Below are 22,857 nucleotides of genomic sequence, written 5' to 3' on the forward strand. Positions count from 1 at the left end.
CTGGCTTTCTTTTTTCCCAGTGTCCTCAGGGCCTGAAGTTATGTCCTGCAAGGATTTGTTTATCTGGTGTTCATCAGTGCCCCTGGCCCCAGGGGTGTCACCTCCACCAGGGCTGGGCCTTGCTGCTGTCTTCTCTGGGGCATCTGCTGTGCTCAGGATGCTGCTGGGCCCCCAGCGTGTGCCCTGTGGGTGTTTAGGGAGCCGGTGAATGGTTGGGGTGCATGGTGCAACTTTCCACGACTATCTAGGACCCTGGAAGTCGTCGGGGACCTTCCTGCCTTGCAGTGAGCTTGAGGAGCCTTGTGGCGGTCTGGTGGGTGTGCCGAGGGGAGCACTGACGTAGGGCCCCAGCCTCACTTCCCCATTCTCTCTGGCGTCAGGGGAGTGAGGACGGGCCCTGGGAGCTTTGGACCAGGATGCCAGTCTGGCCAGGTGCGGGTTCAAGTGACGCTCAGGTCATTTAGCTTTGCCTTGGTCTTAGCCCCCGTATTGGGCTTTGTAGCATCCCCTGTCCCCCCGGAAAAGATATATCCAAGTTCTAACCCATTACCTGTGAATGTGACCTTATTTGAAAATAGGGTTTGGGGGCACCTGGGTGGCTCAGTGGTTAGGGTGTGATCCTGGGGTCCCAGGATTGAGTCTCACATCGGGCTCCCCTCAGGAAGCCTGCTTCTCCCTCTGCCTGTGTCCCTGCCTATCTTACGAATTAATAAATAAAATCTTTAAAAAAAAGAAAATAGGGCTTTTGCAGAAGAAATTAAGGTAAAGAGCAGGTGGGCCCTAAATCCAGTGAGAATTCCTTCTACAAGCACAGGGACACAGAGACAGGAAGGCAAGATCACAAGGAGGCAGAGGCTGGAGGGCCGTGGCCATGCCCAGGGACCACCGCAGCCTCTGGGGGCAGGAAGAGCAAGTTGGGACCCCCCAAGGTGTGACCTTGTGAGAACTGCCCCAGGGGTGATGCAGAGGCCTTGGTGCTGGGAGATGGGCCTGGTGAGGGCTCTGGAGCCTGGTTTTAGCAGGGGGCTGGGACTTTCTGGCTCTTTGGATTTGGCGAGAGATGCTTTTTTGGCTCCAAATGGAGGTCCCGTGCTTTGCCACTGGTGGCCAAGGGGCACTGAAGGTCCTGGGGGTCACGGGGCCCCTCTCAGCCTCTACTGCTCGCAGCTCAGAGCTTATCCCAGCTCCATCCTGGAGGCCAGGCTGAAGGTCTGAGTTCCCTGGAACGACAGGCACATGAGTCCCTGGCCTCTTCTGCCTTCCCTGGGGTCCCGGGCTTCTTTGTGGAGGGCAGGGCTGACCTGGGGTCCCTCCAGGTCTCTCTGTGAAGGGCAGGGCTGACTCAGGGTTCCCCCTGCCAGGCCTCTCTGTGGAGGGCAGGGCTGACCTGGGGTCCCCCTAGGCCTCTCTGTGGAGGCAGGGCTGACTCAGGGTTCCCCCCCCCAGGCCTCTCTGTGGAGGGCAGGGCTCCTCTCCTGCTCCCCCACTCTGCCTTGGGACTGCTGTTCTGCTCTCCCTGGGCAGTGTCTAGAGCCCCTCCCTGCCCACCTTGGGGGGTAGCTGGGGGCTGATGGAGGAGCCCATGGAGACTACCCTTGCTGGAGGATGGCCTGAGCTGCAACACCCATTGACCTTGTCCTCAGGCTGTGGCCTGGCCTATGAGGTCCAGAAAATTTTACCACCCAATTGTAATCGTACAGATTTACTTAATTGAACCATAGACTAATAGCTAAAATTGTCACTTTGGCCATCCTGTGTACCCTGAACTGCTGTCCTGGCCCAAGCTGGGGCCCAAGTAGGCCATGCTCTCTATGTATTAAAAAAAAAAAAAAATCTCTCTCAAGTAGGAGCTGTTTAAAACCCACACAAAGGAGGAAGCAGGTAACCACTCTTTAGACATTTCCACGTTGACATTAGTTGTTCCAGAGCTCACGTTGCTTGTTGACTCAGCAAAAGTTTGGGTACCAAGCACTGTTCTGGGCCCAGTGAATCAACAAACAAAGCAGATGAAGATCCTGTCCTTGTGAGGCTATGACCTAGCGGGGGAGACAGAGAAGGAACAGTAAACGTAATTATAAGCGACAAGGACCATCAGCAGGTTAAGGGAGTTTAGGAATTTGGGGGGTAGATCAGGTGAGAGATTTGACTATGTGGCCACCTTTGGAAGAGCATTAGAGGTAGAAAGAATAGCTAGTGCAAAGGCCCTGGGGCAGGAGTGTGCCTGCACTCATAAGGGCCAGCATCTTACAGACGGAATGGAATAGGATATAAGTTTCATATCTCTAGGGACCTTGTAAAAGTGAGATCACAGGATTTGTTCTTCTGTGACTGGCTTGTTCCACTCAGCATACTGTTCTCTGGGTTCATCTGTGGTGTGGCAGGTATCGGCCTCACCTTCCTTGTTAGGACTGAGGAACGTCCCATAGAATGCAGGTACTACACTGTGTTTGCCTGTTGGTCGAGCTGCTGTGAATAGTGCTGCAGGGAACACGGGTGTGCTCATGTACACGCTTTTTAACAGGTGACGAAAATATGTTCCATCTCTTGATTTTGGTTGTCAGACAAGAGGTGTTAACATTTGATAAACCTTGACAGGGCGCTCTTAAAAAGCATGAGTGTTATGGATGAACCTCGAAAACATGATACTGGGGGAAAGAAGCCACATGTGGCCTCTGCTTGTTTTTATTTTAATTTTTAATTTTTTAAAATTTAGGTTTTTAAAATTTATTCATGAGAGACACAGAGGTAGAGACACAAGCAGAGGAAGAAGCAAGCTCCCTGTGGGGAGCTCGATGCGAGATTCAATTCCAGGACTGGGATCACACACTGAGCCGAAGGCAGATGCTCAACTGCTGAGCCACCCAGGTGTCCTCCTCTGCTTGTTTTTAAGAAACAGGGTATTTTGGACATAAATGGACGACTCGTATGATTCTTTTATCAGAAAAAAGGGCAAATTTATAAAGTAGGTGAGGGGGTGCTAGGGACTAGGGGAGGGAGGGGAATGCTAACGGGGACAGGGTTTTGTTTTGGGTGATGAATATGTACTGGGCATAGACAGTGGTGGTGTTGGCACAATTCTGTGCATACATCTAAGCCACTGAATTAGACACTGTAAGTGGGTGACTTGTATGTGAATCACAAATCATTAAAGCATCAAGAAATGCCAGCATAATGTTTTCATGGTACACCCATACGTTCATCCTTTTAGGTGTGCGGCCCGCTGAGTTTTATCAGATGTGTACACCTCGCCCTTGTGGCACCTGAAATTAAGAGATGGGTTGTGTTCGTGACCCCCACGTAGTATCTGGATGCTGTTTTGCAGTTGGTCCCCTACCTGCACCTGAGCTCTGGCAACCACTGATCTGGCTTCTGTCCTGAATGTTTTCCTTTTTCCAGCTGTCCTGGAAATGGAATCATACTGTGTGTCGCTTTTTGCATCTGGCTTTTGTTACTTAACATGCGCTCTGGAGGTTCATCGGTGTGGCGGACGGTGGGTCGTCGGTTCCTGCTTGTGATCAAGCGGTGCTTCGTTGTTTGCGTATGTGGCAGTTCATTTATCTGTTGATGGACACTTGAGTTTTAAAATATGTTTTGGAAACATATTCATTATAGATGGGCATTAAAGTAGTCATGCTCCAAAGGCTTGAGAGCCTGTATGCAGGCTGTGGCCCCTCCAGGGATGCCCTCCCCGTCCTCTTCCCTGGCAAAGTCCAACTCACTCTTTTTCAGGACTCTGCTCTCATGTTCCCTCTTCCGGGCAGCCTTGCTGACTGTCCAGGAACGGGCTCGGAGGGTCTGGTTGGATGAGAGGCAGTGGTGTCTTCTTTTCCAGTCTTTGTACTCTGGGCTGTGGTCTTTGACCTTGGGGGGAAGGGGTGGGGATGGAATCGGCCACATCAGGTGAAAGGCCGTGAGCTTGGCCAGCACTGCTATCTAATCAGCCGCTTGGTCCAGTTGCCTCCGCTGCGATGCCGATCAAAACCAGTGCAAAGTCTGTCCCCAGCTGTGGGTGGGGGTGGGGCGGTGACAGTGATGGGGAGGAGGACAAGATGAGGCGGTCGCTACCTGGCTGACCTTCCAGTCGCTGGGGCTCGGCTATACCCTGTTCAGGCATTTTACCTGTATAAATTCACGTAAAACCTCACAGCGGCTCTGCGAGGTAAACCCTAGCATTGTGCTCATTCTACGGATGAAGAGATTGAGGCTCACGGAGGAGCAGTGACTTATCCACTGTCACCCAGCCAGAAGGCAGAGCTGGGTCATCGAATACTCACTGCGAGCCAGTGCCCCAGAGCCCGGAGCACCCTTTTGTTGGAGAGGGGGGGGGGGACATGTGGCTTTATCTGGTGACTCATTTCTTTGGCTGTGATTTGTCCTCAAAGCAGAGTGAGCTGGACAGTGGATGAGGGATTCTGGAGTTCTGAAAACTTCTCCGGGTCCAGATGAGCAACAGGGCTGGGGAGCGAGGCAGGAACCAGAAACTATTTTATTTTATTTTATTCTGTTTATTTATTTAAAAATTTTTATTTCTATTTAGAGAGAGGGAGTGTGCACGCACTCATGGGGCAGGGGGAGAGGGGCAGAGAGAGAGGGAGAGAGAGGATCCTAAGCAGGCTCCACGCCAAACACAGCTGGACACAGGGCCCCATCTCATGACCCTGAGATCACAACCTGAACCGAAACCAAGAGTCAGACGCTCAAGTGCCTGAGCTACCCAGGCGCCCCAGGAAACTGTCTTTTTAAAAACCACTTAGTTGAGGTATGATTGATATATTTTTTAAAAATGTAGATATTTAATGTATACAACTTGATGAGTTTGCAGATAAGTATACACCCTCGAAACCATCACCACAACTTATGCATAAAGATATCTGTCACCTCCAAAACTTTCTATGTGATTGTTATTATTACTTTAGTTATGCAAGACGAGTAAGCCTGGAGACCTGCCTACCGTACACCATTGTGTCTCCAGTTAAGAAGACTGCATCCAGGGGGATCCCTGGGTGGCTCAGTGGTTTAGCGCCTGCCTTTGGCCCAGGGCGTGATCCTGGAGACCCGGGATCAAGTCCCATGTTGGGCTCCCTGCATGGAGCCTACTTCTGTCTCTGCCTCTCTCTCTCTCTCTCTCTCTCTCTCTCTCTCTCTCGCTGTGTCTATCATAAATAAATAAATCTTAAAAAAAAAAAAGACTGCATCCTACACTTAAATATTTGCTAAGAGGGTAGGTCTTATGTTACATATTTTTATCTCTCTCTCTCTCTCTCTCACATACACACACACACACACACACACACACAGAAGAAGAAGGAACTGGGTCTGATGTGTTTTCTCTTGGTGGAGTGTCCTGGCGGAAGCCGGGCCAGGCAGGGACCCCCAGTTACTAGCCCTATGAGTGTCTTTTCTCTGGGGAGGGTATGGTGGAGAGGGCATGACGGGACTAGCAACCTCTTACTCCTCCCTTCGGGCCTGTTGAAGATTTGAGAGTTTCCATCCTGGGTGGACCCCATGCCAGCCCAGCAGCTGCTCACCTGAGGATGAATTCCACTCGCCAAGCCCGTGTCCCCGGGGTCTGGGAGGGTCACCTCTGCTGTCAGACCTGCTGTGTGGGGCCTGGGGAGAGCCACCCAACCGTTCCAGGCCTCCGTTTCCCCATTAGAAACATGGGGAAGGGGATCCCTGGGTGGCTCAGCGGTTTGGCGTCTGCCTTCGGTCCAGGGCATGGTCCTGGAGTCCCAGGATCAAGTCCCACATCGGGCTCCCTGCATGGAGCCTGCTTCTCCCTCTGCCTGTGTCTCTGCCTCTCTCTCTCTCTCTTTGGGTCTCTCATGAATAAATAAATAAAATCTTTAAAAAAAAAAAAAAGAAACATGGGGAGGTCACCCTCTTCCAGTTGATGATGCTGGCGATGTGCTGCAACAGGTATGGCAAAGGGGTGGCCCGTGTCCCAACTATGGCCTGAAGGTGTGCATTCGATTGGCCCCTGGGTGTGTTTGATCTTGAAAAAAAAATTGTTGGTATAGAAACAATAGGGAGATTCCACAGAGTCTTTGTTGCTTTGTCCAAATCATGTTTATGAGTCACCTTGATTTGTATGTGTTAGATGCTCTGGATATAAAAATGATCCTGTGGCTTCCATGGCTGGTAGGAAGATGTGTTTAGCAAATAAATGATTATTATACCCCCAAAACTCCAGATTTTATGTGAAATCTTCCAGTTTTTTATTCTTGGCAATTAATTCAACTTTTCTTCACTTAAGCATCATGTTGGTCAAGTGAGATATGGCTGAGGCTACAGAGTCATTGGTTTCCATTGTACAGATGGGGAAACTGAGGCTCAGGAGGTGACCATCTTGCCCCTGTGGCCCTGGGATCTGGCTATTTCCTTATTTGTTCCTTCCCAGAGTCTGCTGGTTGGGGACACGGGGCTGGGCCTGACCAGGCAGCTCCTGCCTTCCACCTCCTCTGGAGTCTCTCTGCCCATTGGTTTTGGCTATTTGGGGACCGTAGAGGTGGCTTCCTTGTCCTGGAAAGCCATGTTCAAAGGAACATGGAAGGTGGTGCTTGCTACCCAGGATGCTTAGCTTTGTGGTATCAGGTATCTATCTGATGGCTTGGGTCACTGTGTCAGACCCAGACTCTGAGCCTTGTGGGGCCCATGATGTGGCCGGCCATGTTGGGGGGGGATTGGGTGGTATGAGAGGGAACCTCCTTGTGACACTGCAGCAGGGGCTTGTAGAGCTGAGGAGCAAGGCAGGGATTAGAGGCCAGTGTATCTGTGTATCTGACAGACAAGCTGCAGACCTGTTTTCTTTGGCTCTGTCTTGGCACCTCCCTGCCTCAGGGCCTTTGCACTGGCCTTGCTTTTATGTGGAATTACCACCCCCACCCCCGCCCCGCCAAATCCATGTGTTCCCCTCACTGCCTTTTGTTTTAATTTTGTTGTTTTTGCTTGTGTTTTGCTTGTGTGACTACTGTTTAAAGTTGCAATCTTCTTCCCCACGCCCTGCCTCTCACACAGTACATGTTGTGCCTTCGTGTTTAATACCTCCTAGATTAAAGACACCACAGAGTTGGGATTGGGGTCTGTCTCGTTCACTCATTTATCCCCAGCCCTTAGAAACACGCCTGGCACGTAGTAGATGCTCCGTAGAGTGAATGAATGATGCACTTGGCCACAGGGAGCCCATAATCCCGCAGTCTGGCTGCAGCTATCTCCTGATCTCTGATCAGGCTTCTGTTACTAAAACACATTTTAAAAAGTAGCAGCAGGAATACATTGGCTGTGAACTGACACTCTGGAGCAGTGTGTGTGCAGAGCTTCCCCGCCACCCAGGAGCCACCTCCCGGATGCACTGGCGGGGCCTGGCCACGCAGGCTGGCTCTGGGCAGCCCTGGCGGGGGCCCCCACAAACCCTCCTCATGGCCCTGTTTGTTTTGCTCCCCCGCTGCAGAATGTGCGCATCGACCCCAATAGCCTGTCCTTCAACATGTGGAAGGAGATCCCTGTCCCCTTCTACCTGTCCGTCTACTTCTTCGACGTTGTCAACCCCGATGCAGTCCTCCTGGGGCAGAAGCCGCAGGTGCGGGAGCGCGGGCCCTACGTGTACAGGTGAGGATGGAGGGGGCTGAACTGGGGTGGACTGGGTCTCCCAGGTGGATAGTCTTTGTAGGGTTGGGGGTCATTTCCCCACTTTACAGAAAAAGAAACCGAGGCCCCTAGTTGTGGAGGGGTTTGCACAAAGTCAGTCTGCTTCCCCCAAGCTGGTGTTCTGGTGGTCAAGACCTGGCACTCTGGAGAGCAGCCTCCTGCAATCAGGCAAAGGGCATGCCTTCCCCGTGCCTCAGTTTCTCCATCTGTAAAATGAGGATGACAGTCTCCACCATGGAAGGGGGCGTTATGAGGAGTGGATGAGAAAGTGGGGCGCCCTTAGCACAGGGCTTGGTATGCAGTACGTGCCCAGTAAACGTTCCTTGCCAGCACATTATTACCACTGCTGCCACGGCCTCTTCGCTTGGTCGCAGTCTTTGGGAGAGCGCAGCTTGTTGAATCGGCTGGAGCAGTTTTCCGAGAGATGAGGGAGGACTGTTCTGGTATAAGGCCTGATTCCAGGCTCCCGCCCATCCTGCTTTCTGGGATGAACCCCGTTGCAGAACGGCCATCCCGGCGGAGCTTGTCCATGGAAGGCTTCTGTGTTGGTTTGCCAAAGTTCATGTTCATTTCTTCATTCTGGAAGCATATATTGAGCACCTCCTGTGTACTAGGCACTGTGCCAGTCACCGTGAAAGGCAGATCCAAGCCCCTGCCTGACAGAGCTGACATGGGAGAGAGTAAACATGTGAACAAATCAGGTGATCGTAAGTGTGGTGAGAGCAAGGAAGGTGAAGCATGGAGAGTGCTGGAGGGAGGGGCGTGGACAGAGTTGGTCTAACTGGAGAGTCAGGGAGGACCTCTGTCAAGGGGACACTTCCCTGAACGTGGGTGGTGAGAAGGGGGTGCCACCGTGTGAAAATATAGGGGGAAGAGGGCCCCAGGCAGAGGCGGCAGCCAGTGCAAGGGCCCTGAGTCAGGCAGAGTCTGGTAGTCCAGAAAGGAGAAGACCTGAGTGGCTGGTGTGGTATGAGTGAGGGGAAGAGTGGCAGAGGTGAGGCCCAGGCATTGGACGGGGTCAGGTGTGGGGATCTCGGAGGCCACCTTAGGAGCTCGATTTTATCCAGTATACAAGGGAGAGTTGTTGGGGAGAGGAGGACATGATCTGATTTCTACTTTTCAAAGATTCTCTGGCTACTTTGTGGAGAATGGATTGCAGAGCAAGAGCATGTAATGCAGCTGATACTTAACGTGCACTGACCCACTCCGTGCTCACCACGGCCCTGTGAAGTGGGTCTGGTTATCACCCCCATTTTATAGATGGGAAAACAGAGGCCCTGGAAGTGAGTAATGGAAACAGGATTAGAGCCTGGGCCCTCTGGCTCCAGAGTGCACATTCCTAACCACTGTGCTACCGATCTCCCTCAGAGAAGCAGGTGCACGCATGCACTGGGGAGTCTGTGAAGGATGTGGTGCTTGGCCTGGGGGAGGAGCATGTTGGGATTGGGGTGCTCTTTGGGGGGCTCCTGGCAAGTGCCCTGTCCCTGTGCTGCGAGGGCCTGCTGACCACCGACTTCCCTGCCCACAGGGAGTTCAGACACAAGAGCAACATCACCTTCAATGACAATGACACAGTGTCATTCCTTGAGTATCGCAGCTTCCAGTTCCAGCCTGACAAATCCCATGGCTTAGAGAGCGACTATATCGTCATGCCCAACATCCTGGTCTTGGTAAGGCTGCCCCCCGGCCGCGCCCCTGGCCCCAGCCCTCATCTCTGCCCCCAAGGGCTTCCATCTCTCTTCTCGCCTGCCCTCTCCCCCTGCCCGGGCTGGCGCTCAGTGTTAGGGTTGGGGGGGTACAGCCTGTGGCTCTTGGGACCCGGCTTGCCGCCCGCTGAGTTTCCCAGGCACATCCTTCTGCTCTGGGTTGGGGGTGTCAGCCAAAGTCCTTGTCTTTCCCTTCTCTCTCTACAAATCTAGAATCTTCACAGGGAGGTCCTGGTGGGAGACTTCATGGGGCCCCCGCAGGCCATGTCCTCTTCTGCAGCATTTGCAGGCAGGGCCTTTGTTCTCTGCAGGTGAGAACCCTAGCGGTAGCTGGATTCACTAACCACTAGCCATGGTGTGCCAAGGTCCCCGAGACCCCCTCCAGGCTTGCTGCCTCCCTGGGGGGCTCACAGGACTCAGCGCACTGTCCCACTCTTGTCTGTGATTCGTTACAGCAGAAGGGCAAAGGCAGCAGGGCAAAGGCAGCAAAGGGAAGAAAAAGCACATGGCGTGGAGACCAGCATCCAGCCTCCATGAGCTGTCCCAGGGGAGCCACACAGGCCACCCTTCGTTCCCCCAGCAACGAGTTGTGGTGGCACCTGTGAAGGGTTGTTGCCAAGGAAAACACTAGAGACTCCATGCCCAGGGCTTTTATTGGGGGCTGGTCACGCAGGCCCCTTCTGCCTGGCTCCTCCCAAGATTCAGATCCCCAGGTGGTCAGCATGAAGCACACTGTTTGTACACACAGTCCCGACACCACAAGCCCCCCATCAGTCAGGGAGTGCTGGGAGCCCCCTCGAAACCCAGACACCAGCCATGGGCCAACCTTGGGGGGGGTGGGCCTTTCTAGAGAGACAGAAGCCTCAGGCCTATTGTGTTCACTTTCTGCTAGCACTCAGTGTTTATGGGCCTAACACACATTCCCTTGTTTCCTTGCCGGTGATCCCAAGGCTGGCGCTGGGCCGGGCTCTGGATCTGAGGTGAGCTCGCCTGCTGAATCCATTGGCTGGACGGGACAGAAGAATAGGTGCATCCCAAAGCCTTACAGCTGCCTCCCCATTCCTCCCCATTCCTCCCCACCCCCAGGCACATCCTTCATTTTTGGCAGTGAAGGCACCTTCCCCCCACCGACCAGGTTGGCAATGCCTGTGTGATAGCGCCCCAGGGTTTGTGAGCATTTGTGAAAATGGACAGTCTCACATAGTCATGAAGAACAGAACCGGTATGAGCTGTTGGAAGATGGTGACTTTAAATATAAATTTCACATGGCTTTGACCTCAAAAATTTCCTTTGTAGGGCCGTGCCCTCTTGAGAGGATAACACAGAGAAAAGATGTTTGCACTCAAGGGTAGTTATTGTGGCAATAATGCAATGTCAGAGCACACTTCTAGAAACAACCTAAATATTGTTCCATCGTGTTTCACTGTGGGAATTTATTGCGGCCAGGCAGTGCCTGAGGACGCAGCCAGTAGTAGGAGGCAGGGCCGCAGGCAGTGGTGCGGAGCAGTCCCCAAGGTACACTGAAGTGAGGGAGAGGCAAGGTGCAGAACCCACACACGGTGCCACCGCTTATTATTTATGAAGGAGAAATACTTGCACACACACACCCACTTACACACATGTGCTTTTTCTTTATATGTTTCAAGTGGGGTGGGCAAGCTTCTTCTGTAAAGGGCCAGATAGTAGATATTTAGGCTTTGAGGGCCACGTGGTCTCTGTTGGAACTACTCAGCTCGGCCCGCTAACGCGAGAGGAGCCAAAGACAACATGAATGAGTAGGCATGGCTGTGTTCCAATAAAACTTTATTTCATAGGCACCAAAGGTGAGTTTCATATAACTTTCATGGGTTTTTTTGAATATTTGTTTTTTCCCCAACTATTTGAAAATACAAAAAAAAAATTCTTAACTTTCACACTGTACAGAAACAGGTGGTGGGCTGGCTTTGGCCCATGGACCATAGTGTGCTGGTCTCTGGTTGTGGATGTCTCTGGAGGAATACTCAAGAACTGATAGCAGTGGGCAGCCTTGGAGGAGAAGAATGGGAAGGGGAAGGACAGGGGTTGGACAGGGTTGTGTACTATATATCCTTTTGTGATTTTAAAAAATCCTGTGTTTATTACCTTTCAAAGATTATTATAATGGTAAGGAGATCCTGGTGATTTCCCAAGGAACCCAACCTCTTTGGCCCACGTTTTAGGAAATGCTGGCTGTGTTCACTTTCTTACCTTGGGATGAGGTGCCTTAAAAAAATAAACCAAGTGCCAAGACAATATCTCCAGAGGAGAACAGAAATTAAAAAATAAATTTCTGCATTCTAAGCACCTAGATATTGGGTAGAGCAGATCTTTGGGACTCTTGGCATTTGGGAGGGAGCTATAAGGAAGTGGAGTAGAATCTTAATTAAGATTCTTTTGGATACAAGGGGATAGTAAAAGATGCTCCAAACCGTCATGAGCAAAAAGGGAATCTATGGGCTCATGTTATAAAAAAAGGCAGAGGCTGGCTGCTTTCAGGTATGGCTTGATCTAGGGTGCAGATTGGGTTGCCCAGATTGAGTTGGTGCCCTGCTCTGGCAGACCTGCCCCTTAGGGTGATTATGGCCTTCAAGGAGGGAATAGGAAGCTCTCCCTTCTATCCGACAGCCCCCGTGGAATGTTTCCCACTTCTTGTGGCTCTGACTGGGCCCTGTACACATTCTCAAACCAGGCCCCTGCCATGTGCCTGCCTCTGGGACTGAGGATGGAGTTAACTTCTCCTGAATCTCGTAACACAGGTGGTCCTGTTACTGGAGGATTAGAGAGGATGGTTCTGGATGCCCCAGACACCCTACACATCTGCTGCAGACACCTTCCTGGGCCCGAAGTTCATTCCCATTGATGAACCCTGCCTCAGGCCTGGCCTCAAGTCAGGGATGTGTGGACCAGTTGTGTCTAGCCTGTAACCTGCAGTGTCCCCTTGCTCTGTAGGCTGCGGCGATGATGATGGAAGATAAGCCCATGAGCCTGAAGCTTATCATGACTTTGGCGTTCAGCACCCTTGGGGAGCGTGCCTTCATGAACCGCACCATAGGCGAGATCATGTGGGGCTATGAGGACCCCCTCATACACCTCATCAACAAGTACCTCCCAAACATGTTACCCTTCAAGGGCAAGTTTGGGCTATTTGCAGAGGTAAGTGTGGCCCAGTGACGAGTTCGGGGCCTGTGTCTTGTTCTCCGTTGACAGCCTGGCTGGGGACCTGGGGATAGTGGGTTGCAAATGGCAGAAGACCCAACTCAAACTGGCGTAAGACAAATAGAGAATTTTTGTTTTGTTTTAAGATTTTATTTATTTATTCATGAGAGACACAGAGGCAGAAACATAGGCAGAAGGAGAAGCAGACTCTCTGTGGGGAGCCCAATGCGGGACTCAATCCCGGGACCCTGAGATCACGACCTGAGCCGAAGGCAGATGCTCAACCACTGAGCCACGGGTGCCCTAGAAATAGAGAATCAATTGGTTTATATACCTGAAAACTCTAGGCATTGATTGAGGTGCAGCTTGATCAGGTTGAAATGATGTGATTGGGCTGGGCATGGACAGCTGAGGGCTGCTGCCGGCAGAAGGAGTGGCTGCTGGGGAGGCAGGTCCCAAATGCTGATTACGACGTTGCTCTCAGCTGCCTGCTTTTTTCTTTATCTTGACCCCCGTCACCTGGTAGTGATTGGGTGCCTGAGCTGTGATCTGATGCAGAGTCTGACTTCGGACTGCGGCTCCCTCTGCCATAGGTTTTTTTTTTTTTGTTTTTGTTTTTAATTTTTATTTATTTATGATAGTCACAGAGAGAGAGAGAGGCGCAGAGACACAGGCAGAGGGAGAAGCAGGCTCCATGCACCGGGAGCCCGATGTGGGATTCGATCCCGGGTCTCCAGGATCACACCCTGGGCCAAAGGTAGGCGCCAAACCTCTGCGCCACCCAGGGATCCCTGCCATAGGTTTTAACGAGCCCTCTGGGTTGCTCCAGACTCAGCCTCCCCTTTGGGCTCTGCTGATCTGTCTTGGGGGAAGCGGGAGGGAGAAATTGTGATCCTGTACCTGGCATGTGATAGACACTTAATACGTTTTTAATCAGGATGACAGGTTCTGAGTGTGTGGGTAAGTTGGCAAGTTTGGAGTAAGTGACATGATTCCTTTGAAAACATCTTGCAAACTTGTGAATGAATGAAAATTATTACAAAGTGAGTAGCATCCCTGTAATATATATTTGTGTATAATGGAAACCCCAAAATAACATTCCAGCAGTGACTGTTTAGTGTTGATGTGGTGTCTTCATATCCTCTGGGGATCTAGAATTCTTTGCTTTGTCATCCTTACAGTGTGATTCTCATACTCCAGATTACCACATGGCCCAAAATGGCTGCTAGAGCACCAGCTACCACATCCCAGGAAATATAAGAGGAAGGGAAGAAGTGGTTGGGGATGGAGAGGCAGGCAGGGGAGTTGAGGACAAAACAGCATGTGCCAGCTGTCTCCGTCTTTGGGAGGGAGAAAACCAATATCTACTTACTTTCTTTTTTTTTTTTTTTTCTTTTTTTTTTCTACTTACTTTCCTTTGGCCAGAATTTAGTCAAGGGGCCACGCCTCGCTGCAAGGGAAGCTGGGAAATGTAGCCTCTTAGCTGATGTCCTGAGTAAGGTTTGGGTTTTGTTACAAAGGAGAAAGGGGAGCAATAGACTTTGGGTACTAAGTGTCAGTCTCTGATATACTTTGTCTATAATGATTATTCTTCTAGGGTCCTTTTGGGGGAGCCTTTGTTAATAACAATAATAATAAAGACTAGCATTTGGAGCTCCTACTGTTTTTCAGGCGCCGCTTAACTGTGTGTATACATTTGCTCTCTTCGCACTCCCAGCGTCTCAGGGCTCCTGTTCTTCCCTTGTAATGGTTTAGGTCTAGGCTCATGAAGCTCAGAATGAATGGGTGACATGACTCAGATCTTAGGAGGCCAGAGCAGGGCTTTAGACCGGGCCCTGCCCTGGAGCCTGTTTGCCTAACTAGTCATTGATTTAGCCACTCAGCTGGTAAACAACCCTATTGAATTCTTAGTGTGTATTCCGTTACACGTTACATGTTACACGGAGGGAGCCGCCTGGGACTCAGGGAATCGGTGCTTCTAGATTTCGCCCTGCAGTCACTCATTTCTTGGTATTTTTTTTTTCTTAAGATTTATTTATTCATTCATTCAGAGAGAGCGAAGAGAGAGGCAGAGACACAGGCAGACATGCAGACACAGGCAGACACAGGCTTCCATGCAGGAAGCCCGATGTGGGACTCGATCCCGGGTCTCCAGGATCACACCCCAGGCTGCAGGCGGCGCTAAACTGCTGCGCCACCGGGGCTGCCCTCTTGGTATTTTTTTTTTATGTGTCTCTAATGTGTCTCTAATGTTATCAGAGAGAGGCAGAGCCATAGGCAGAGGGAGAAGCAGGCTCCCTGTGGGGAGCCTGATGCAGGACTCGATCCCAGGATCCTGGGATCACGACCTGAGCTGAAGGCAGACGCTCAGCCATTAAGCCACCCAGGCACCTGCTTTGTGTGTCTTTGCAGTAAATTAGACATGTGTTTTGTAGGGAAGAACCTCAGTGCCAAAGCCTGGGCCTTACTATCCAGAACATGTTCAGTAAGTGTAGGATCCTAAATCCACTAGGAGGGACCAGGTCATACTGTGGAGTAAGCAGCCCCAGAATGTCAGTGGCTTGATCCTGGTTCGTATGCCGTGTCAGTGTGGGTGACCAGGAGGCTCTCTGTTCTTTGTGGCCACTCAGGGACTCAGACTGAGGGAGGTCACAGCTAGACATACTTGCACGACCCCTACGCAGCAGCAGAAAGCAGGGTGACAAAAGCATGCCTGAGCTCCTAAAGCTTCCACCCCAGAAAGGGCATGCCCCGCCGCCCCATCTACTTCTGTCTCATTGACTGAAGAGGTCACATGACCATGCTTTATTTTAAGTTGGGGAGGAGGGTGAGGTGGTCATTCTGCTATTCACCTGGGAGAAGGAGACTTTCCGTGAGTTGGGAAAGGAAGATGGGGATGCTTTCAAGGGAGTGCCCCTTCTAGAAAGCCTTCCTCTTCTTGGTCCTCAGGCCCTGGAGATGCAGCACTGAACAAGGTATCAAGGCCTCTGTCCTCTGGGTGCAGTGGGGAATGGCCTCTAAGTGAACGGGTGGGCTTGAGGGCCGGGCCCCAGGGCCTTTGCACCGTCCTGAGGTTTAAGGATGGTGTTCTCTGTTGTTATCCACAGCTGAACAATTCTGATTCTGGGATCTTCACCGTGTTCACGGGGGTCAAAGACTTCAGCAGGATCCACCTCGTGGACAAGTGGAATGGGCTCAGCAAGGTGAGGGCAGGGCCACCTGGCTGTGCTCCATGTTTGTCTTCAAACTCTGGAGGGTGGTCACATCTGTGATGGAGAAGCTTCCGGAGGCGGGGCATCCCCCATGGTTAAGGCTCGACTAGCTCATCATCTGGATGGATGGGTGGGGGATGGAAACTCTACTTAGTTAGCACCTAGTGGGTACCAGGAAGTGAGTTATTACTTTCCTTTTGTTCCTAATTTACAAAATACCTCTAAGGTAACACACTGATGTTGTAACCAGCCATTGCATTAGAAGATATTATTGAGTTAAAAAAAAATCACACTTGAAACACAGGAAGACATTCACATTAAAAAAACAAAACAAGAGGGACAGATCTCATGTCCCCTTTGCACCATGTCTCACACCGGCCATCCTGCTCCCTGGCGCACAGAGGGAACCCAGTGGTGGGCAGTGGTGGGTATGGAATCCTGCCCGCTGGGACCCGTTCCACGCCCGTGTGTGTGCATAGACACATGGTGGATTTGCTGCTTCTTTGAACATGATGAAATCATTCTACGTGCACTGTTCCACAGCTTGATGTTTTCCACCTTAGTTTAAGCTTTTTCTCGTGATGCTTGCACGTGAGTGACAGTACATGGTGCTGCTGGTAGCTACGGAGTGCTCACCACGGTGGCCGCTGCCAGGACCGGGGCTCTGGGGCCCAGTGACACCCCCAGCCGTGCACAGAGTGGCCAGCTCGCCATTTGCAGCCGGCAATAACCATTCCCAGGGGAGCCTCTTTGACCCCTCTGGCTTGTTTTTTCATTGCACAGATATGTGTGCGCACATGACCAAACTTGCTCTGATGGCAGGGGGAGGGGTGCAGAAAGTGAGAAGTCTGTGGTTTTCTTCCAAGACTCACTTTCCAGAGGGAACTACTGTTTTGAGAGCTCCCCCCACCCCACGGTCCCCGGGGTGGCCATCATTATGATTTTAAATATATTTCTTCCTGTGTCACCTCTTTGCTTTATCTGTTTTTAATTATTATTTTTAAAAGATATTTGAGAGGGAGAGAACATGAGTGGGGGAAGGGGCAGAGGGAGAGGGAGAAGCCAACTCCCCCTGAGCAGAAAGCCCGGTGCGGGGATCGATCCCAGGACCCCAGGATCGTGACCTGAGCTGAAGGCAGACGCCTAACCCACTGAGCCCCCCAGGTACCCCCCCCTTTATCTGTTTTTAGGAAGTGTCTAGTGACTCCCTCCTTGAGAGGTGAGGATGCCACCTCTGCTGCCCACAGTGCCCCTTGGAGATGGGGGTGATTTTACAGACGAAGTTACTGAGTTCCCAGCACATTCAGGGTTCCACATTAGTGAGGGGCTGAGGTCAATGCTCCTGGCTGTGTGCACTGCCCTCTCTCGCCTCCCACGCTGCTGGCCTGTTTCCCTGAGGGAACTGGCTCCTGGGACAGAGTGGTCATGTTCACCCTGGGACCCCGGTCTGTGCAGTCACCACCCCACTTTGGGTGTGCAGCAGCACCCAGGAGGGCATTTCTGAGAGCCAGGTCTGAACGCTTCCCTGCAGGTCAACTTCTGGCATTCTGATCAGTGCAACATGATCAACGGGACTTCGGGACAGATGTGGGCACCGTTTATGACTCCTGAGACCTCGCTGGAATTCTACAGCCCTGAGGCCTGCCGGTAATTGCTGGAATGTTCTGGGGCCTGCTGGGCCTCCCGGGTAGCGGAAATCAGCTTTGTGGGTGCTCACAGCCTAATTGAGTGGCTTTTGGCGTGCAGTTGGGAAGCATTTGGCTCTTTGTTGGCCCTTGGCACTGTCTGGAGTTCTCCTAGGTTACGTCATGAAAAGCCAAAGTGCTTGTGATGCTTTGGCAGGCCCCAGAGAGGCTGCTGGCCATGCAGTGCTTGGTGCGGTGGTGGCGGTGGCAGTGGCAGTGGCAGCAGCAGGAAACCATCAGGTCGTAGAGGGCTGGGATTAGGTGAGCATGGGCTCCCTGTGGCTTCTCTCTGGCTGCCCTCATGTCCATCTGGATGCTGAGACATCTAGATGCCTCCCCTATGGCCCCTGCAGGCTCTAGACTATGGCCTCAGAGGCTTGCTTGGGGTAGTGGCTTCCAGGGGCCCCAGTGTAGGTGAGAAGAGACAGTGGACCCTAGGGCCCACCTCTGGCCACTGCCTGGCACTCTGCTCCATTCAGGCCACTCTGGAAAAATCCTTTACTTGAGATTTACTGATGTGAACTTGGACTCCTCTGCCTTCCCAGCAGACCTCTGTGGCACCTGCTGCATTAGGCAGAGACGGGATGGGCCCAGTTGCTGTTCCTGGGGGATTTATGTTCTGGCAGGGGGACTCAGGCAGACACACCGTGGGGCAGTGTCAGAGAGCCTGAAGGCCTGTGCTGTGTGTATGTTCACTTTTTAAAATTGGAAGTTTCATCCCAGAGAAGAGTGGCAAGAGCATGCCATTTCACTCCGTTTTGGGAGTTCTCTTTGGCCCTGTGCGCTCTGTCCCCAGACCTTTGGGGAGTACGTTGGCCATCTCAATACTTTAGTGGGTGTTTTCTAAAAACAAGGGTGTCTTCTTGCGCAACCACATTTCCATCACCAGCACCCTTGTCTGGGCTGGTGCTGTCCAGTCACAACACGGTGTCAGTCCTGTCTATACTCTTAAATTTTCTAGTGGCCATGTTAAAAAAAGTAACAAGAAGTAGGTGAAGTTGATTTTAATGATAGGTTTTATTTGGCCCACGGTATCCAAAATATTACCATTTCGGTGTGTAAACAATATCCACTGTTATTGAGATGTTTTACATTTTTTTTTTTTTGTATCAAGCTGTAGAAATCTGGAACGTGTTTTATGCTTACAGTGCATCCCACCCAGTGTCGCCCTGTCCAAGGGTCTCCGTGGACAGCAGGAAGGCAGGACGGTTATAATCTGAAGATCCTGTTCATGCTTAGAAGTGGAATAGAGCAGGGTTAATAGGATGAGGGGGCGTGCTGCTGCAGCCTGTGGAGGTGGCCGCTGAATCGCCACCCATGTGGAGAACTATAGTCTGATGTGTGAGCATCGGGGGAAGGGCAGATAGGGCAGCAGATGCAAAGGCCCGGGGGCAGGAGGAAGGATGTCTGAGCAATCGCCAGGAGGTTCGTGGGGTACAATACAGGGCAGCCAGAGGCTGGACCTCATAGAATCTGTTGAGCCACGGTGAGGATGACAGATCTTATTATAGATGAGATGGGAAGCCATTGCCGTTTTAAGTGTTCTTGTTTTAAAGCGCCACCTGCTCTCGGGGAACAGACGAGTGTGGGCTGGGAGGCTGGGAGAGCAAATAGCAGGCTGTTGGCAGTTCCCCGGGGTGGGGGGAGAGCCGGTGGCTGCGGGGACCCGGGGGCTGGCAGCACTGGCGGGGAGAAGTGGCTCGGCTGGGCTTACCTTCAGTAGGACGGGTCTCGCGGCCCGGTTCCCGAGGTCACCCCCACCCCCCAATCTGTCCCCTGCAGGTCCATGAAACTTATCTACAAGGAGTCGGGGACGTTCCAAGGCATCCCCACCTATCGCTTCGTGGCCCCCAGCACCTTATTCGCCAACGGCTCTGTCTACCCGCCCAACGAGGGCTTCTGCCCATGCCTGGAGTCTGGAATTCAGAACGTCAGCACCTGCAGGTTCAGTACGTGCCGTTTCCCACGGGAGGGCAGCGGGCGGGTCTCCTCCCAGGCTGCCACATCTCTGGCCTCTACTCCTGATAATCCCATTAGGCCGGAGATAAGGAAGAGAAGGGAAAAAAAGGCCGTGTAGATTAGTTGCTGTACTAATGAATTCCCACAATCTCAGTGGCCCAGCGACATAAACAACATAAACGTAGCATCTTAAACAGTTCAGAGGTCCGACGCAGGCCTAGGGCCCGGTGTCAGCAGGCCGTGTTCCTTTCCGGAGGTGCAGGGGGCCAGGTGGTGGGCTTTCTGAGGCTGGCCGGGGTTCCCTGGCTCCTGGCCCCGCGTCCGTCCTCACCGCCAGCAACTCCGTGTCTCTCTGATCCCATGTCCGAGGCCCCATCTCTCTCTCCGGTTCTGTCTTCTGGCTTAAAGACCCTGGAGACTATATCCCACCCCTCCCCCCCCCCCTACCCCGGGGATAATCCGCTTTTAGAGCCAGCTGATCTGCAGCCTCCATTCCCCCTGCGCTGCTCCCCGTTGCCCAGGGACCTGGTGTGTTCACAGGCTCTGCAGACAGGGACACGGATGGCTCTGGGGAGGCCTCGTCCCGCCTGCCACCCCAGGATATGTACCTCGAGGATGTGGCTTCGTGGGAGGGGCCCTTCGCTCCCTGTTGGGAGGGAAGGAAGCTGCCACCAGTCCGGCTGTTCCATAAGATCTCGTTGGCCCGTGTGTGGTTGTGGGCTGGAGTGTGAGGCCTCGTGCCAGCGGTGTCATCTGGCGTCACATTTTCAAGCTGTGTGCCAGTCCCCTGGAAGTCCGCCTCAATTGCTCAATTTGGACACCTGGCTGTCACCTCCAGTGCTCCCCCTCGTCCTTGCCCAGCGTATCAGGAAGCCCGTCAGCTCTGTCTGCAAACAAAAGGAGTCCCTACTCCCTCCCGCTACTCTGCCTCCCGTTAGCCCCTCTGTGACATTGCTGTCACCTTACACACCTACTGTTTCCCAGACTGTCCAGTGCCATCACTACCGGCCCTGGTCGGGGGGTGGCTCTGTAAATTGAAATTGGTTTGAATGCAATTAAATTAAAAGGCAGTGCCTTAGTCACACTGGCCACATTTCAAATGATCACCACCCATATGTGCCTAGTGACTTCTGTATGGGACGGCCAGTGCAGAAGGAGGGCATCCTCACCACTGTGGGACCTGTTCCGGAGAGCCGCCCGAGGGACCCTTCTAAAACACGGATTGCCAGCCAACGCTTTGCTTCAAATGTCTTACAGCTCCCCCCACACACATAAAGTGAAGCCCTGACCTGACCGTAGCCTCTGTGCTCTGCAGGATCTGGCCTGTGCCAGCCTCTCGAATATCATTTCTTCCTGTACTCCCCCCTGCCTTCAGCCCCCTGCCTTCTCCCTGTTTGTAGACTGTATCAAGTTTGGTCCTAACTCAGGGCCTTTGCATCAACTGTTCCCCCGCCTCAAAAGTTCTTTCCCCAGATATCCATGTGGATTTGTGTGGATTATTCCCTCCCCTCCTTTTGATCTATTCAGAGGCCACCTCCTCCAGGAGGCCTGCTGTGATTTCCCATACTAAAGTTGTCCCTCCTTACCCCTCTGTCCCCTCTATCCCTGCAAGCTGCTGTCTGTCATTCAGCCTCTGGTGTGTTCTTGCTGCCCATCACTCCCTGAAATCACTGTGTATTTTGTTTTACTTATTTATTGCCTGGGTCCTCCACCAGACTGTAAATGCTGCTGGCAGGGCTCTGTCCTCAGCTTCTAGAATTGTGACCAGTAGGTAGTATTTGAGTGTATGGGTGTGTGTGTGGTTTATCCTGCACTTAAAAAATTGAGGCTCAGGACTGGGACATGCCTGAGTCCCCACGGTTGGTAGGATAAGAAGCCACTCCTCATTTGACTGGGTCTTGCCTTCTGGGGGCCTGTCTGGCTGAAGCCACGTGTCCCACTGGAGATGGGGGTTTGAGAAGGGTAGTTGGCCACAGGGTTGTCCGGTTGGATGACTCCCAATGTTCAAGCAGAATGGGGTGCTCTGTAAGGTGAAGGGTTTGGAGCTGGGGTCTGGAGGTGCCCTCTCTGTCATGGCCTTGTGTGACCTATCTGGCCTCACCCTCTGTTTCATGCTTCCCTTCCTGGTGTCTGTGGGAATTTCTGCTTGTGGGATGGGGTGACAGAGACCTGCTGGGCTGTGTGCTACTGCTGCTGTGGCAGGTGACAGCCGCAGCAACCTAAGCCGTTAGGAGCACTCCATGGCTTGTGTGATTAAAGATCCCAGAGTAGGGATGCCTGGGTGGCTCAGTGGTTGAGCGTCTACGCCTTTGGCTTGGGTTGTGATCCTGGGGTCCTGGGGTCGAGTCCCATGGCCAGCTATGAGCCAATTACCAAGTCACACACTCAGCCCCTGACTCCATGGGTGGGACCAGCCCTGGCATAGCGTGGGAGGGGACAGTGGGTTCCAGAGCTGGGATGTGGGTTCCAGGAGAAAGGGTGGGTGCCAGGCAGGCATGGGCTATATAGGTCCATCCACGTCAGAGGGCTAGGGACGAGGTCTGCACTGCCCCATCTTAGCACATCTGCCAGAATAACCTCAGAAGTGCAAGGGAATTTTATTTTTTATTTATTTATTTATTTGTTTTTTAAAGATCTATATATTTATTTTAGAGGGAGCAGGGGTGCGGAGGGACAGGGGGGAATGAGAGACTGCTACAAGCAGATTCTGTGCTGAGCGCCAAGCCTGACGTGAAGCTCGATCTCACAACCCTGAGATCACGACCTGAGCCGAAATCTAGAGTCAGATGTCCACCTGACTGAGCCACTCAGGCACCCCTAGAAATGCAAAGGAATTTTAAACTATCTATGTAAATAAAATATTCTTTTTTTAATGTTGAAATAAACATGGGTGCAGAGGGTTGCCCAAAGGATGTGTGCAGGTTGAAATTCCACAAAACGCACACGCTGCTGTAACTAGCACTCGGATCGTGAAGCAGAACAGGAGTGGCCCCCCAGCAGCCCCCGGGCCCCTTCCCAGCACTGGCACGACGTCCAGCAGCACAGCTTTACTTGCCTCTGGTCTTTAGGTGAACAGGATCATACGGTGAACACTGCATTTGTCTCTCTTTCTGGCCTCTTCCACCCATTATTGTGTTGGTGGGGTCTGTCCGCATTGGGTGTTGTGGGCACCCTCTTCCTCATTGGATGATGTGCCACCGAGGGAGCGCACCATCGTGTCCTTACCCGTTCAGCCATTCACGGGCATCGGTGCTGCTGCCTTCTGACCATTAGCCCAGTGCTGCTGGGAACTTCCTGCCCGTGTCTTTCAGCACACTTTTGTCTGCATTTCTCTAACCTTTTGTCTGATGATAAGAAATACCAAACATTTCCCTTTTACGGCCTTGAACATTTCTTGGACCTGGAGGACTCTCACTCCTCAAACTTCCGTGCTGCTCGAGGCCCTCAGACCTGTTCATCAGACCTCTTCGTCGT

At 52.3% G+C, this 22,857-nt stretch overlaps 1 protein-coding gene across 10 annotated transcripts in view; it reads left to right on the top strand.

The window, feature by feature from the left end:
* Positions 1 to 22,857, top strand: part of SCARB1 (scavenger receptor class B member 1) — an 86,554-nt gene that overhangs the window by 44,476 nt on the left and 19,221 nt on the right. For all 10 annotated transcript variants that reach the window (XM_038574752.1, XM_038574753.1, XM_038574755.1 and 7 more), the window contains 6 exons: positions 7,451 to 7,608; positions 9,176 to 9,317; positions 12,321 to 12,524; positions 15,635 to 15,730; positions 17,271 to 17,386; positions 19,207 to 19,373. In XM_038574752.1, coding sequence (XP_038430680.1) covers positions 7,451 to 7,608; positions 9,176 to 9,317; positions 12,321 to 12,524; positions 15,635 to 15,730; positions 17,271 to 17,386; positions 19,207 to 19,373 — 883 coding nt within the window. The remainder of the gene's footprint in view (positions 1 to 7,450; positions 7,609 to 9,175; positions 9,318 to 12,320; positions 12,525 to 15,634; positions 15,731 to 17,270; positions 17,387 to 19,206; positions 19,374 to 22,857) is intronic.

The sequence above is a fragment of the Canis lupus genome, chromosome 26, assembly GCF_011100685.1.
Source record: "Canis lupus familiaris isolate Mischka breed German Shepherd chromosome 26, alternate assembly UU_Cfam_GSD_1.0, whole genome shotgun sequence".
NCBI classification, from domain to species: Eukaryota; Metazoa; Chordata; class Mammalia; order Carnivora; family Canidae; genus Canis; species Canis lupus.